We start from the raw sequence: 14,874 nt of genomic DNA, 5'->3' as shown, positions 1-14,874 counted from the left end.
TCCAAAGCCCCACTGTCAGCTAACAAGTGTGTAACTTGCATTGGGGGCACCTTCAGGTTTCATGGCATTTCCTGTCTCTTCACCATGTATAGGCTATGCGTTAAAACTTCCGAATTCCCCTTTTCTATTCTCAAGGGTTCCCACACCCCAGGTGATGATGGAATCCACAATTATAATAAGCAACTTCCAAACAAAACTAAGGGCCCTGCTTTCCTTACAACCATTGCTCTTTTCCCTATACTTCTTCAAACTGGCCCAAGACATTTTAAGGCTGCTGTCTTTGGCTTCTGTGCAGAAAAGAGTGCCTCCTGGTTTCTTCATCTGCTGAAGATGGACCTAGTCCCTTCTCATTTCTTAACCTAAGCTGTGAACCTTTTGCTAATGATGATTTGTAGTCTGAGCTCTCTGGGGTCCAGAGAGACCTCTGCAGGTGCCTGTCAAATGCTCCACCTGAGAAAGACCAAGCCAAGCTAAATCAAGCACCATGGCTTGACTCAGCTTTCCAAGTTCTGCAGCAGAACAGCAACCCCCCACCCCCACCAGGAACAGAACCTCCCATCAACAGCTTCCTCTCTCCCCCTGGGTTTCTCCCAGTAATTTTTTGAAGATTGCCCGGGGCTGCCAGCCTCATCTGCCTTTTCACTTGGCTCGTTCCTCCTCTCCCAGCTATTTGCTAAAATACAGGGCTTCCTCCCCCTCTTGTTAGAACAAAACTTGCTAGGAAGTTGACCCTAGTCTTCTGAGGCTTCCTCATGTTGTCCCAAAGCCTGTCAGGTAATTTGTAAGTTTGTTAGTTTAAGTGGCAGAGCTAAAGGCTTTTCTCTAACCAACTGATTGGTTTCCCCTCTGCCTCTGAGCAAGCTTCATTCTAGAGTCACAGATGTCCAGGCACAGCCTTCTGAGTACACTCTCCTCTTGACTTTGAAATCTTCACTGGGCTTTGCCTGCATCTATGCTGGACGATGAGCCTCGGCAACACATGAGGACTTCCATGCCTCACTGGTCAGCACCACTGTGCTGTTGGGCTGGAGCCTCCATCCTCCATTCCTATATCCATGCCTACTTTTCAGGCTCACTGGTGAAGAAGTAGGATGAGGAAGCAGGAAAGGATCAGAGGCAAGGAGCATGGTCTCACTGACAGTCCATAAGCCTGAATATCTGAGGTTCAGCTCCTTTTATGCAGGTTTCACAGCTGAGAAACTGAGCCCACCCAATCCTCATTCTGTCTTCACACAACAAGGCTGGCATGGGCAGAGTGCCATCAGGAGAGAACACAGCTCCCACCATGGAGAACCCCTCTAAACTTGCTTGCACCAAAGTCTAGTTCCAACAGCATGTGGCCCGTGGAAAATGCAGCTGCGGTCAGTAACTGAGGTTCTCAGACAGCCTTGCCCTTGCATCCTAGCTCCTGGCACATGCTCCTTTCTGGTTTGCCTACCATGAAGCACGTGACCCCTCTGATGAAACACATATGTGATGACTGACATCCTGGGTTTCTGCCCATGGCAAGTAGGCCCCTGCAGTCACTGGACCACAGTTCTCCCCCACCAAAGGACCCTGCAGGCCATGGAGCACCATGGCTTACAGCAGGGTTTAGGCCCCCATCACTAATGTCATCCCACTAAGTATGTGCCAAGAAGACTCTTGTTAAGCCTAGAACCTAATTTGATATGTGGAAGATCCATCTTCACATAAGACCTCAGACTGGTGACAGTTTGGTTTACAGAGAGAGGGTCACAGTCCCAGAGGAGAGATCTACCCAGCAAGGGTGCTCAATGAGGAAGACAGAGCTTTATCCCCTTATTCCTGCAGCATCCACCCTTGACCTTCATGGTTCACTTTGGTCTCAGGCTTTCTCCCAGGGTTGAAGTGAGTGTGTGGGTGTTGTTCTGTACCTCTCTTAGGTCTTAATTATACAGCCAGCACTCAGCCTCCTCCCACACTCTGGCCCCTCAATCAGCCCTGGACACCTAATGTGGATATGACAGACATGCAGCTGCTGCAACAGCCCCTGATGAGTGCCAAGACCAGCCTTCCCAGTGAGTCCACTCAGGACCTGAGGCATTGCTCAGCTGGCTTGCTGCCTCCAGCAGCACTCAGTCAGGTGGTGGTCCTTCCTCACCCAGCAGAGCCAGGCTCTCCTGGACTGTTAACATGGAATTTGGAGGGAATCTTGTGCCTCAAAGAGCATCACTCTTCTGGGGAGAGAAGAGGAATGCATGAGACAATATTAAAGCCAAGGCTGTGTGGTGAAAGTTTAATAGAACAAATATATGGCTGGCTGGCTGAAGAATGATAAAGTCACTCTGATGATGAGGACTTTACTGCACTGGTTTCCAGACCCTTGTTTGCTAAATAAATTTATTTACTTGGACTCCAAGCTACTGGGTGACCTTGGTCCAATGACTCCATTTCTTCCAGCCATTGTTTCTTTATTGTAAACTGAGAGGATGGGGCTCTGTGAGTGATTCTTAGAGTATCCTCGTACTGGGGGAGGAAGTCTCATATTTTTGGAGCATAAATACTCTCTACCAGTTACTGGGCATGTTTTCAGGGGGTGCAGAGTTGACCCTAGTCTTGTTGCTCTTGTGCTGGTGGCAGGAAGCCATTGTTGCTGCCTTCCAGGACATTGTTGTCCGATGGGGAATGTGTGATGGGGTCTTTCTAAATCCCCTGACCAACCCCTCCCCCTGGTCAAATAAATTCCAAAACTATTTAAAGAAACCTCTGAAAGACTGAGATGAAAGTATTTGTACTGTAGATGTCCCCAAGATGATTCATTTATTGGTTGATGAATTTTAGAATGTATGATTAGATTTAGTCTAAGATCATAAGTCCTTTCTTATGAAATGTACATGCAGCTAGCACCCATGTCTGCATTATTCTCTGGGACTTGAGGAAGAATCTTGTTTGAAAGGCACTGCTATCAGGAAGCAAAGTGTTTGGGGTGTGTGCAGCCTGAGCTTGGCCAAGAGTTGAGTCCCTCTGGTTCATGCAGCTCTACCAGATAACCTGCTGTCACATAACCTACTGCGATGTTTCATCCATGTAGAGTATGTTAGCAGCTGTCCGGTGGGGCCTATAGCAGCTCACTGCAGAAAGGAGTGTGGAGAGAGGGGTGGCTGAAGTGGGTATGGGGTCCAGAACAGGGCTCTGTGAGGGGAACCCAGGAAAGGTGTCTGTGTCAAGACTGATCACCCCCCAGCACCATTGGATTGATTGAGGGAGGGAGAGTGTGATATGAAAAATAGCAAACCCAAGGAGTTCCTGTTGTGGCACAGTGGAAACAAATCTGACTGGTATCCACGAGGATGCAGAGTTGATCCCTGGCCTCACTAAATGGGTCAGAGATCCAGCATTGCCGTGAGCTCTGGTATAGGTCATAGACATGGCTTGGATACCTCATTGCTGTGGCTGTGATCAGCAGCTGTAGCTCTGATTAGACCCATAGCCTGGGAACTCCCCTATGCTGCAGGTGTGGCCCTAAGAAGCAAAAGGCAGAAAAATAGCAAACTCGGGATATGCAATACACACATATATATTTTAGATTTCTTACATGTATAGCCATGGCACTGACAGTTGATAAAATGGGTTCATTGATAAAACCGTAGGTATTGGCAAGATTCTTATGTTTCTTAAAGAGAGATTAATACATATAAAAGTTTAGAACTGTTAAGGAATGAATGGCTTAGGGATAACAATTAATTGTCTAGTTGTGAAAACAGCCTCTCTGCCTAGATTCTGTAGGCAGGAGTACAGTGAAATGTCAGGTTTTCTGGGGTTTTCTTTGGCTGTACCTGCAGCATAGAGAAACAGGCTAGGGACTGAATCCCACCTAAGCTGGAACTGTGGAAATGCCACATGCTTAACCTGCTGCACCCCCCGTGGGAACTCCACAAGATGTCATTTCTTACAAATTTTCTAAAATTTAATCTTTTCCCCGTTTCAAACGACTCACCTCTATTGGTTGAAATTAGTAAGTTTTGTTATAAAATTGAATAGCAAGAGGACACTGGCTACATACACGTTCCAAGTGGCTTGTCTCCCTTCTAGAAACCACCAACCTGCCTGTTGCCATCCTGCCTCCCCAACTAGAGCAAGGCCTCTTGAACCACCTCCAAGCAGCTGTCCTCCCCAGGGCAGCCTCAGGTTTCTACAGGCTCCCCAGCTGAGATGTCCCTGGGGTGCAGTGCACTCGCCTTCCTCTCCTTCCGTCCAACTCCATGTCTGCAGTGAAGGGTCCCAACGGAAACCCAGGGATTTGAGGGAGGCCCTTTCTCTTGGAAAACAGCCCCTGTCTAGAGGCTTACCGCCTTCTGAAGCCATTGCCACAGGCATGGGCCTGGACCACCACAGGCTGGTGGCCTCAACGTGGACAGTCCAGAGCAGGACCCAGTGAGGGACCTGCCCCAACAGATGCTCAGGACGCAAGTAAAGGAGCCCAAGTTTGAATCTCAACAGTAGAATGCGGGCCTCCAATCATTCTGCAGTGGGGGAGGGGCCGAGGGCAGGTGAGCCTGGGTGGGGGTGGGGTGCCATTCCATGCTGGCCTCTGCAGGGAGGCAAGAACCAGACGTTTCTTCCACCTTATGCAGGGGCCAGACAATTGTCCAGTGCCTCGTCAGGCAATGTATGTGGTGGTTTTCAGAGTCACAGCACCGAGGTTTGTCTTGATGTTCCCTTTCCCTTCGTTATTCATCAACTTGTTTGTTGTCTTTCAACCTGTTCAGCTTCCGTCCTGGCTCTTGGCTTCCTTCCCCAGAGGCTAGACTTTCTAAACAAAATTCACCATTTATCATCTGATAACCACGTGGGTTTTCATGGCCACCTGGAACCCAATGTTTATGGTTTGGCTTCTCTCAGCAGACCCACCATTTGTGATTGGTGTGTGTCCGTCTTTCCTAAGGAAACCGTCCTTGTGTGCCAACCAGCATCCAGCAGGACCCACCTTCCTCATGTTCCTTTGTGCTGTAAAGGCCCAGCCTATCCAAAAAGCCGCTGCACAGCCCACGTGTCCAAGACCAGAGATCAGTCTGACGTGTTTCCCATATTATGACATTGCTGGTAAGTATTGTATGTTTTACCTTTTTAATGATTGAATGTAATATTTTCAACAAATCCTCCCTTCTCAGGGATCACCATCCATTTGTGCGAGATAGAATTTGCAGTGTTGAGTCCTCCTCCCCCCTCTTTCCCCTGTCCACTCCGTCCTCGTTCCCACTGGTAATCAGAGATACCTGTTTCATTCACATCTTTTCAGAGATCTTTTGGGCAAGGAACATTGAATGCAATCCATTTGCCTTTTCAAAAATTATTTCTTTGTCTCTGAAAATTAAAATGTGCACAGGGATGTAAAATGTTGGAGGATAATGTGAGAAAGCGATTATATATGTATAATATATGTGTATATATATGTGTGTGTGTCTGTATGACAGGGTCCTTTTGCTGTAAAGTTGAAATAGACAAATCAGTGTAAATCAACTGCAATGGAGAACTTAACAGTTATAAGGTAAGAGTTCATCTTGAAAAAAAGTAAAAAGGAAAAATAGAAAATTAAATCTTGTCTCCGTATATCTGAGTATATTATTTTTGTCGCCTTCATACTGCCATTGTGGCTCCTCTGTTACTGGACTAACCTTTATTATGGGAGTTTCTACATTCTCTTGAAATTCAAGGAACTGAAAGAACAGAGTGTTCAAAGCCAGGCAATATCAAAAGTAAATATTCAGCTCCATTTGAATTTTTCATTTCCTATACAGAGTGCCTGCCTTTAGCCTTAACTCTGTCCTATGCAACATTTTGGACATATCTTTACTGAAAGTTCTTTCCCTATTTATCTGAAATTTACCTTTCACTTTGAATCAGCATTTATCTGGCAAGACTAGCCAAAAAGGGTAACATATTAGGCGCTTAGTAGTGAGCAGTTCTAGAGAGGATGAGAACGTGGACTAGAAACTGAAATGTGCATTTTGGTCCAACCCAAAATAAAATGGCAAAGGGACCCCAAATCTGCAGGATGAAATGTCAATGGAAGAGGCAGGATATAGGATTGAGTGTTTGTGCTTCGTGGGGTTAAGGACAGAAATAAGGGACAAGAAGACAAGTTAATGTACTAAATATCCCAGAGATCTGGGTTTTTTTTTTTGGTCTTTTATTTATTTTCCTTTTTAGGGCCAGACCTGCAACATATGTGAGTTCCAGAATAGGAGTCAAATCGGACCTATGGCTGCAGGCCTATGCACACCCACAGCAATGTGGGATGCAAGCTGTGTCTGTGACCTACAGCATAGCTCAAGGCAACACCAGATCCTTATTTCACTGATGGAGGCCAGGGATCAAACCCACATCCTCGTGGATACTTGCCAGGTTCGTTTCTGCTGAGCCACATTGGAAACTCCTTGTATTTCTAGGATTTAAAAAATCAACTCCCCGTGAAATGCGTGTGCACCTTGAGAGAGTGCCAGTATTTTATCCACCAATGTCCACTCTCCTTTTGGACAAAGCCAATCCCATCTAAGACCTGGCTTGCAAGCCCTGCTTATAAGCTTGTGAATTTCCTGTCTGCATCCCATAGCCTTCCACTTTAGAATCTAGGCTCATCATTACCTATGGTCCCATCTGCATCCCTTAGAAAACAAAACAGAGACACAAATGAGAAACAGTTCTCTGACTCTTATTTTCATGTTGGGAATTAATGTCACCTTATCACTCTCCTAATGATATGAATGAGTAGTCATGTTTTGTGTGGTGAGAAGAGAGGACAATTAGGAAACTTGCCAAGGGAGATAAGGGGTGGAAACCTAATAGGACTGCAACCAAATCTCTTGGGAGGTGAAATTCATTCTCTGCTGTAGCACCACTACAATTCCTACTGATGGTAGGGTGTCGGGGAAGGCAAGAGAGGTTTATAAGGAGTGTCCCACATTGAGAAAAAGACTTGGGAAGATGCTTCAGAAGCTTCTTAGCCCTTGCAAAGAAAAATGGACTCAAAAGAGAGTGAGAAGCTGAGGTGAGAGGATTTCAAGCAATATCATGGTGAGCTTTCTATCAAGTACCTCTTGATGGGGGATTGAAAAAATAAACAATTTGGAAATATTTCTCTGTATTTGAGCTCTTATAATGAAAACTTTAAATGTTTTTCAACCAATAACTTCATATGAGAGGATTGGTGAGGCAGGCATTGTACCCAGGCTCTCAAGAAGGGCAGGCTCCTTGTTGTCTCCTCCCCTTGTTCAGCCATTCAACCGATTATTTATAAGATCCTCACTCATAGCTCTGATATAGTATTTGAATGCATCTTCTCAGGGACCCTGATAGAAAATCACATTGTGGAAAAGTGACATTCCAAATTCTGCAATCAATTTTTGTTTACTACCTCAAAACCCTACATCCTAGAGGCAGAGATAATCAAATTAGCTGAAATGTAATTAGGGAAAACCAGTCATGGATGTGGGTGTCTCAATGTCTTTTGGACCCTTATCTCTGATTATTCCTGCAGAGAGCTTCAGGGCAGGCACTGACAGCTGAGGAGAAACATCTCTGGAAATGAATCACAAGCATCAGAAGACAGGTAATCTCCCACTTGCTGATGGAAATTTAAAGGCACTGAGAGATTCCAGGTTTGTGTCTTGTGGACGTTTCAAGTCTGTGCCCTTGGGAGCTCTGGGTGTTGTTAGATGTAAGGGCTCATGAGAGGTATCCTGTTGATGAAGAAATGCTCCAACGTTGCAGCTAACCGGAGAACAGTCCTGATGGTTCACATTTCTTTGCAAAGTATGACAATGTCAGGTCAGTAAGTTGAATCTGCTGCTATTTATTTGTTGGTTGATTGCCAATGGAAATTCTGTGATGTAGTCAAAGAAGTAGGGAGGGAGAGTACAATTGTTCCCAAAGTACCTGCTGTGCTATAATTGGCCAAGATTGTCAAGTTTACTTCACAAGGATAACCAAAACCTTACAAAGGAAACACCTATGAATCAACCTTTATTGAAAAACTTCCATGCATTAACTAACTACACTGAGAGCAAAACATTCGAGTAGAACAAATGCATTTGGAAAAGCTCTAGGCATGGAAACAGGAGAAATTTCTCTCAGAGTGTTTTCCATGTCTACAATTCATTGCTAGAAATTCTTTTTAATGGAACCCTAAGGCTTGCTAGGTAAAAGGACCTAATATTTCTAGAAAAAACAGTAAGCAAAACTAAGGAACTGCAGCCCAAAGGGCATGAATGCCCTTGGCCCAAATTGAGGATACCGTGCTTAGGCTGGAGCTCTCCAAACTCTTTCATGGGGATCATATCTAAATGGACGGTTTTCAAGTTTGCAATTTGAATGTGGGAGATCATCTCACAAGAGAGAGGTTGAAGAGGAGAAGGTCAGAAAGATCGCAATGAGAAGACATATCAAAAAAACTTCCCAGAGGATGCCAATTCTCCATTATATTCCTCTCTTGCAAGAATTCCTGGGCTAGGTATTCACACATCCCACGCCAGCAAGCATGCACACGTCCGCTAGTGGCTAGGGCTGTCAGGTGCAGGGACTACCCTCCACCAACCGCTCCTAGCATCTTTTGAGGCGGGTCTGCTTGGGAATCCAGTAGCACATGCATGAGGGCAGAGGGTGGTTTCCCAACGGGTGGCCCGCCTGGGGGTGGGGTCAGTCATGACGGCCTTTCTGCTTAATTCTGTGAAGGCCCTGGTAAGGCATATGGGGACTTTTCACGTGTTGGGTGTGAGCCCTCAGCACTCTTTTTCACTCTGTAGGATATCTGGGCCCTCCTCTGTGTGGGTTCATGCCGGCATGGAGTTAAGGTCCGGAGCAGTGTTTCACCACAGTTTATTGGCAGCACTGTGGGTCGGGCTGCATGAAGACTTGAGTGATTGCAGGGCCTCCAGAGGCAGGTGCATAAAGTTTGTGGGCCATTAAAATGTGTGCCATTCCAGCATGCAGTTCTCAAGAGTAGGAAAGCTAGACAGAAACATTTCCAATTTGAAAACCCTCATGCACTTCCCAGGAAGTAGTGCAGGTCACTGGAAAATCAGTGAAGAGCCAAGGTACATGATCATAGTTTCATTGGTGTCTCCTTCAGAACATAAAAATTACTGTCAATGCTCATATTCAAAAGGCATGCTTGGGTCCATGGTGGGGACAACTTTCCTGAATGTAGTGCTCACCATCTCTTTGTAGTCTGATGTAAATCATGAATGATGCACAAGCCTAGATGGGGTTCAGACATATTTAATAGGTTGTTGGGAGTCTGGTGGGTGGTCAGATATCTGGGATGGTTAGGTCTATGGATATGTGTGTATAAGGGGAGTTCATGCCTGTGTTTTGGTGAACGTTTTTAAGGGTGAGTGTTATATTTGAAGGGTTTTGAGATGTAACAGAGGCACACTCAAGGAGTTGGTGTTTAGGTGTTTGTAAGTTGGTGTTCAGGGGAATATTTGGCACGTGGTGTTTTCACCCATGAGGTTTGGGATTGTGTGTCTAATGGTGGACTTGGATTATCTGCCTATGCATAAGGGCCATGTTTGGTCATTACGGGGGACTGTTTGTTTGGGTGTACAATCCGTTTATGTTGTATATGTGGGGAATGTAGTGAAACTCCGTGGCTGGGACTTCAACCCAGCCAAAATTGAGAGTGGGACTTGAATCAACCTGCACGGTAGCTTGGCACTTGAACCCAGGATCCCAGGTTAGGAGTGGACTGGAAGACAATGATTACTTTTTTTTCTTTTTTTGGTTTTATCTGCCACATGTGGAGGTTCCCAGGCTCAGGAGTGAATGCCACAGCAGCGATCTGGATGGCTGCAGTGACAAAGTTGGATCCTTAACCTTCTGTGCCACAAAAGAATGACTCAAACTCCTCAAAACCACTGTCTTTTAAGGAAAAACCTCTCTCCCAGTGTCAGGACTCATGAAGCTCAGGCTTTTCTGACTCATTGCAGAATGAATTCAGCTTGAGACAAAGCAGCAGGCAATGAGCGAGTTTTTTAGCATAAGACACTTGTGAGAGAGAGAGAAGCAGGCTGGCAAGGGAGCAGAGCAGCCCCAAGAACCAAGAGAGCTCCATTTCTGTAATCCAAGGAAAAGAGGAGAAGGGAGAAGTCTGCCTTCTTCCTCATTTGGGGGCAGATGGCAAGGCTTACATCTTTTGTCCCTCACTTTGCCCCTACATGGCTTAACCAGGTCAGTCAACAATGCTATTGAAGTCCTGTGTGTATTACCAGGAGTGTGGTAACATGTACAATATGGCAATTCATCTCAGGTTTCCAGCTAATGTCCCCATTTACCTAGTTTTGTCCCCTGTCATCTATATTTCTGTCTTGGGTATGTGAAAAAATGCTGTTTTTCAAGGACTACTAACTCCATGATTCATGCAACAGGATTTACTCTTCCTATCTGTTGTCCTATGTTTTAAGTATGGGGGTTTGTGGCTTCAGCATGTCTGACACATACAGGCCCCTGGTCTTCCTTCAAGTTAGTGTAGATCATAGCTGGGTTCCATTCCTTGAGTGCTCCTCAGCTTACACCAGTTCCCCAAACTCATAAACCTTGTCTTTCACCCCCAGTGGGACTTTTCATGTATTTTAAGTGTCCGAATCTATCCTTATCTTTAGGATGATTATTTGTGTATTTGTAGCATGTGGTATGCTTCTTGGCTTTTCTGTGTAGCAGTTTTTCAGGAGCTGTGTGTGTGTCTTTTGATGTGTTTAGGGCAAGTCTGAAACTTTTATGAGACTGGTGAATATTCCATAGGTGGCTGTCCTGTGTTTCTGTGCTTCTGTATTTGCATGACGGCTGGGGGGGGAGTGTGATTTTATGTATATGCAGAGCATGTATTATATGTGTATTTGGAACTAAATGCATAGGGGTTATACGTTGCCATATTTGTAATGTCCTGGGTAATTGTGGGTATATTTGGGGCTTGTGGAGAGGAGTTGTGTGTATGAGTTTGTGTGTGTATTCAAGGGGCACGGTCATTTGGTAGCATATTTGCTGGGGCTATGCGCTTGTATTTTTCAGTAGGGACATTTTAGGCCTAAATATTTGGGGAAGTGCACATGTGTGTTTCTTTGTTATTTATTATTTATTTATTCATTTATTTTTTTTCCGCTGTACAGCATGGTGACCAAGTTACACATACCTGTACGCACAGGTTTTCACCGCATTGTTGTGTGGCAGTGTAAGTATCTAGACAGAATTCTTAATGCCACACAGCAGGATCTCATTGTACATCCATTCCAAGATCAATAGTTTGCACCTGTTAACCCCAAGCTCCCAATCCCTCCCACTCCCTCCCTCTCTCCCTGAGCAGCCACAAGTCCATTCTCCAAGTCTATTATTTTCTCTTCTGTGGAAATGTTCATTTGTGCTGTATATTAGATTCTAGTTATAAGTGATGTCCTATGGTCTTTGTGTTTCTCTTTCTGACTTATTTCCCTGAGGATGAGAGTCTCTAGTTCCATTCATGGTGACACAAATGGCCTCATGTCCTTTTTTATGGTTGAGTAGGATTCCATTGTGTATGTATACCACATTTTCCCAATCCAATCATCTGTTGATGGACATTTGGGTTGGTTCCCATGTCTTGGCTATTGTGAATAGAGCTGTAATGACCATGCAGGTGCATGTGTCTTTTTCAAGGAAAGTTTTGTCCGGATGTATGCTTAAGAGTGGGATTGCGGGGTCATAGGGTAGTTCTAGGTATAGATGTCTAAGGTACCTCCATGTGGTTCTCCATAGTGGCTGTACCAGCTTACATTCCCACCAACAGGGCAGGAGGGTTCCCTTTTCTCCACAGCCCCTCCAGCACTTGCGATTTGTGGACTGATGAATGATGGCCACTGTGACTGGTGTGAGGTGGTATCTCATGGTAGTTTTGGTTTGCACTTCTCTAATAATCAGGGATGTTGAGCATTGCTTCAGGTGCTTGTTGGCCATCTGTGTATCTTCCTTGGAGAAATGTCTCTTCAGGTCTTTTGCCCATTTTTCCATTGGGTGGTTGGCTTTTCTGCTGTTGAGTTGCATATGTTGCTTGTATATCCTAGAGATGAAGCCCTTGTCCATGGCATTGTTTGAAACTATTTTCTCCCATTGTGAAAGTTGTCTTTGTGTTTTCTTGCTGGTTTCCTTTGCTGTGCAAAAGCTTGTGAGTTTGACTAGGTCCCATTGGTTTATTTTTGCTCTTCTTTATGTTGCCTTTGGAGAAGGACCTGTGAACATATTCATGAGGTTGATGTCAGAGAATGCTTTGCCTATGTGCTCTTCCAGGAGTTCGTATGTGTGTTTCTAATGGAGAGATGAGGTTCTGTGTTTATTCAGGGGAGTTGGAGACTTGCATTGATGTGTAGGAGAAATATGGGCTATGGTTATGTGTTAGTAGATGCAGGTGTGTGAGCTGGCTCCTCTTATCATTTGATAGATGGAAGTCACTTCATATGTGGTTTTCTGGAGATATGTCCATGGGTCTTACTTGCATATCCATGTTTGTAGGTCTATCCCCAGGTGCATGACTGCCAAGTCTTGTTCGCATGGCTTGGAGTTGTTAGGAGTGTGCAAAGTATGTTCCTTTGGAGAATGCTAAGGTGTTATGTGTTTGTTGCTAATGTTTGTTAATAGGTACTAAGAGATGGTCTGTCTGTGTCTATCCAGGGGAGGGTAAAAGCATACATACATTTGACACACATACACTTAGAGTGCCCTTTGGTGTCTATGTTGGGGGAGGAGGAGGGTGGTTGTATTTTGAAGAGGTGGCATCACGCCTAGTGTTTGGGGCATCTGTATGTCCAAGGGTTGGGAATATCTGTATGTGTGTGTCCATAGGTGTTTGACATTTGTATATGTATCTTAGTCAGTGTAGGCTAATTGTGGCTGTGTGTGTATTTGAGTTCCTGGAGCTTATGTGGTATGTATTCTGAGAGGTGTGAGAAGTCTGTGTGTTTGGAAACCAAGAAACGGTGTAGGCTGTGTGTGTGTTCAGGAGTCCTGGATTGGCTGTGTTTTAGGGCTATGGCATGGCATACAGGCTATGCATGAGACAACTGAGGACTTGCTGGTTTTCGTGAGCCTGTACATGTAGGTATTCCACATGGACAACTGGTTGGTAGGTAGGTTGCACCTGTTTTATTCAGGCCCATGTTTTGGATGTGTATAGAGTTGGAGTGTTACCAGCTAGAGTTCTTGGCCTTCCTTAATCAAGAGCAGTTGATGAGATGCTGGAGGAGAAACCCAGTGAAGGCTTTATTCAGACCACCTGCTTCAGCATAGAGGCACTGAAGCAATCACCAGGTTCCCTCGTTCACCTTCTCACTGAGTAGCGGTGAGCTAGTTCCTTCTATGGGGTGAGGATAGGGGCATGTCCAGGGATTGGGCCGGGGGGTGGCTGAGGGGGCTTGCCCACCCCACCCCTTTAGTGTGGTGCATGTAGGGGGCATGCATAGTCCTCTGCTTTTGCTCTCTGTTCTTCAGAAGTGGCAGTTGTATTTTTCTCATGATTTGTCCGCAATGTGCAAGCAGAGTTCTTTCTCATTGTTTATACTTTTGCTGTATTTTGTTCCCCAGGAGATGTTTGTCCAGGTGCATTCCCTGCAGCCACTGCAGCCACCGCAGCCAAGGGTGCCAGGTCCCAACCTGTCTCAGTAGGAGAGGTAGTGGAAAATTCCAGGTGTGTAGGAATTTGTCTGTAAAACTTTAGAATTTGTGTCTATTGAGATATGTAAACTTAGGCGGTCAGTTTGTATGGTGATTCACACTGAGGATTAAAAGGTACATGTGTGCTCAGAAGACACACACACACACACACACACATACGTATGTGTGATGTCCTTTGCTTACATCCCCTGGTGGGTGTTGAGGTCCTCCTCAGAGTGTAAGTGGATTGTGTGCACATGCATATATGAAAGGGCACTGGAACTGGTTCAGACTAGCTTGGGATAATCGGCTCTGTGTTCAGTTACCTCAGCTTTGTAATTTGAGTTTGCTCATGTTTGGAATATTCATACCATGCAGATATCACATCTGAAATGTCACCTGAGTTTCTTGAAGAGCTTCAAAAATGCATTTAGAGCATATCACTCATCTGTGTGTTATGACTTAATTATGTGGCAAGCCAGAATCTTCAGGCATCATTGGTGTGTGTGTATATCACATTATATTTGAATTGTGAGTGGGGCATCCTGGGCGATGTGCCATTTTATGTGTGCCTTGGCCCTTCATTCTGAATCACAGCATTGCTCCTCTCAGGTTGATTCAATCTTTAGGGTCAAGAATTCCTCCCTCCAAATGCTGGTGAATTCCAGTGGAAATCATGTGGATGGATTTAGGGTATCTGTACCTTAGGCAGGGACACACATTCAGCATTTGTATGGTCCTAGAATCTGGGGCCCTAGAAGGGTGAGGCTGATTGCAGATCACTCTCTAGCACAGAACCTTCTCAGGTGTGTGGTTGGCTGACAAGCGGCAGTCAGGAAGTCATGGGGATTCATGGATAAGAGGTAAGGTGGGCAAGTGTTCTCCCAGGAAAACCCCCTGAGAATCAGTTGGGCAAGCACAGGTATTCCTGGCTCTTCTGTGGCACAGCTGGTATGCAAGGACACCGTGCACATGGGGTCCAGATGGTTCAAGTCTCTAGAGCCATGTGTCCCTGTGCCCAGTTGCCCCAGTGTGGTGGGAACTACTGTTGGTCAGGCTGGTAAGCTGTATGAGCAATTCTCCACCACCATATCTCTGTGGAAACCTAAGTCCTCAGGGATAGGCAGGACCTCTAGGGTCAGTGAGCTGACAAGGACAAAGGTGGGGAGGCCTTGTCTCTAAGGGAGGCTTGGGGAGTGAGGCCTGGAGAGCCTGGGGAGTCCTTCTCTGAGGAGATATGGC

The 14,874-nt window shown here is 45.5% G+C and overlaps 1 protein-coding gene across 1 annotated transcript in view; it reads left to right on the top strand.

Annotated features, from left to right (window-relative positions):
• LOC146396388 (NUT family member 2G-like) overlaps positions 1-14,874 on the top strand; it is a 65,467-nt gene that overhangs the window by 2,016 nt on the left and 48,577 nt on the right. Inside the window, exons 2-4 of the mRNA XM_084994476.1 lie at positions 4,907-5,064; positions 6,172-6,366; positions 7,499-7,570. Coding sequence (XP_084850602.1) covers positions 7,546-7,570 — 25 coding nt within the window. The 5' untranslated portion in view covers positions 4,907-5,064; positions 6,172-6,366; positions 7,499-7,545. The remainder of the gene's footprint in view (positions 1-4,906; positions 5,065-6,171; positions 6,367-7,498; positions 7,571-14,874) is intronic.

This window comes from Sus scrofa, chromosome 14 (genome assembly GCF_054392235.1).
Source record: "Sus scrofa isolate SSC_HxYL_T2T_F1_AM1 chromosome 14, Sscrofa_HxYL_maternal_Yorkshire_Landrace_v2.0, whole genome shotgun sequence".
NCBI lineage: Eukaryota > Metazoa > Chordata > Mammalia > Artiodactyla > Suidae > Sus > Sus scrofa.
The sequence above is the reverse complement of the archived record's forward strand: the minus strand, read 5'-3'. Positions and strand labels throughout refer to the sequence as shown.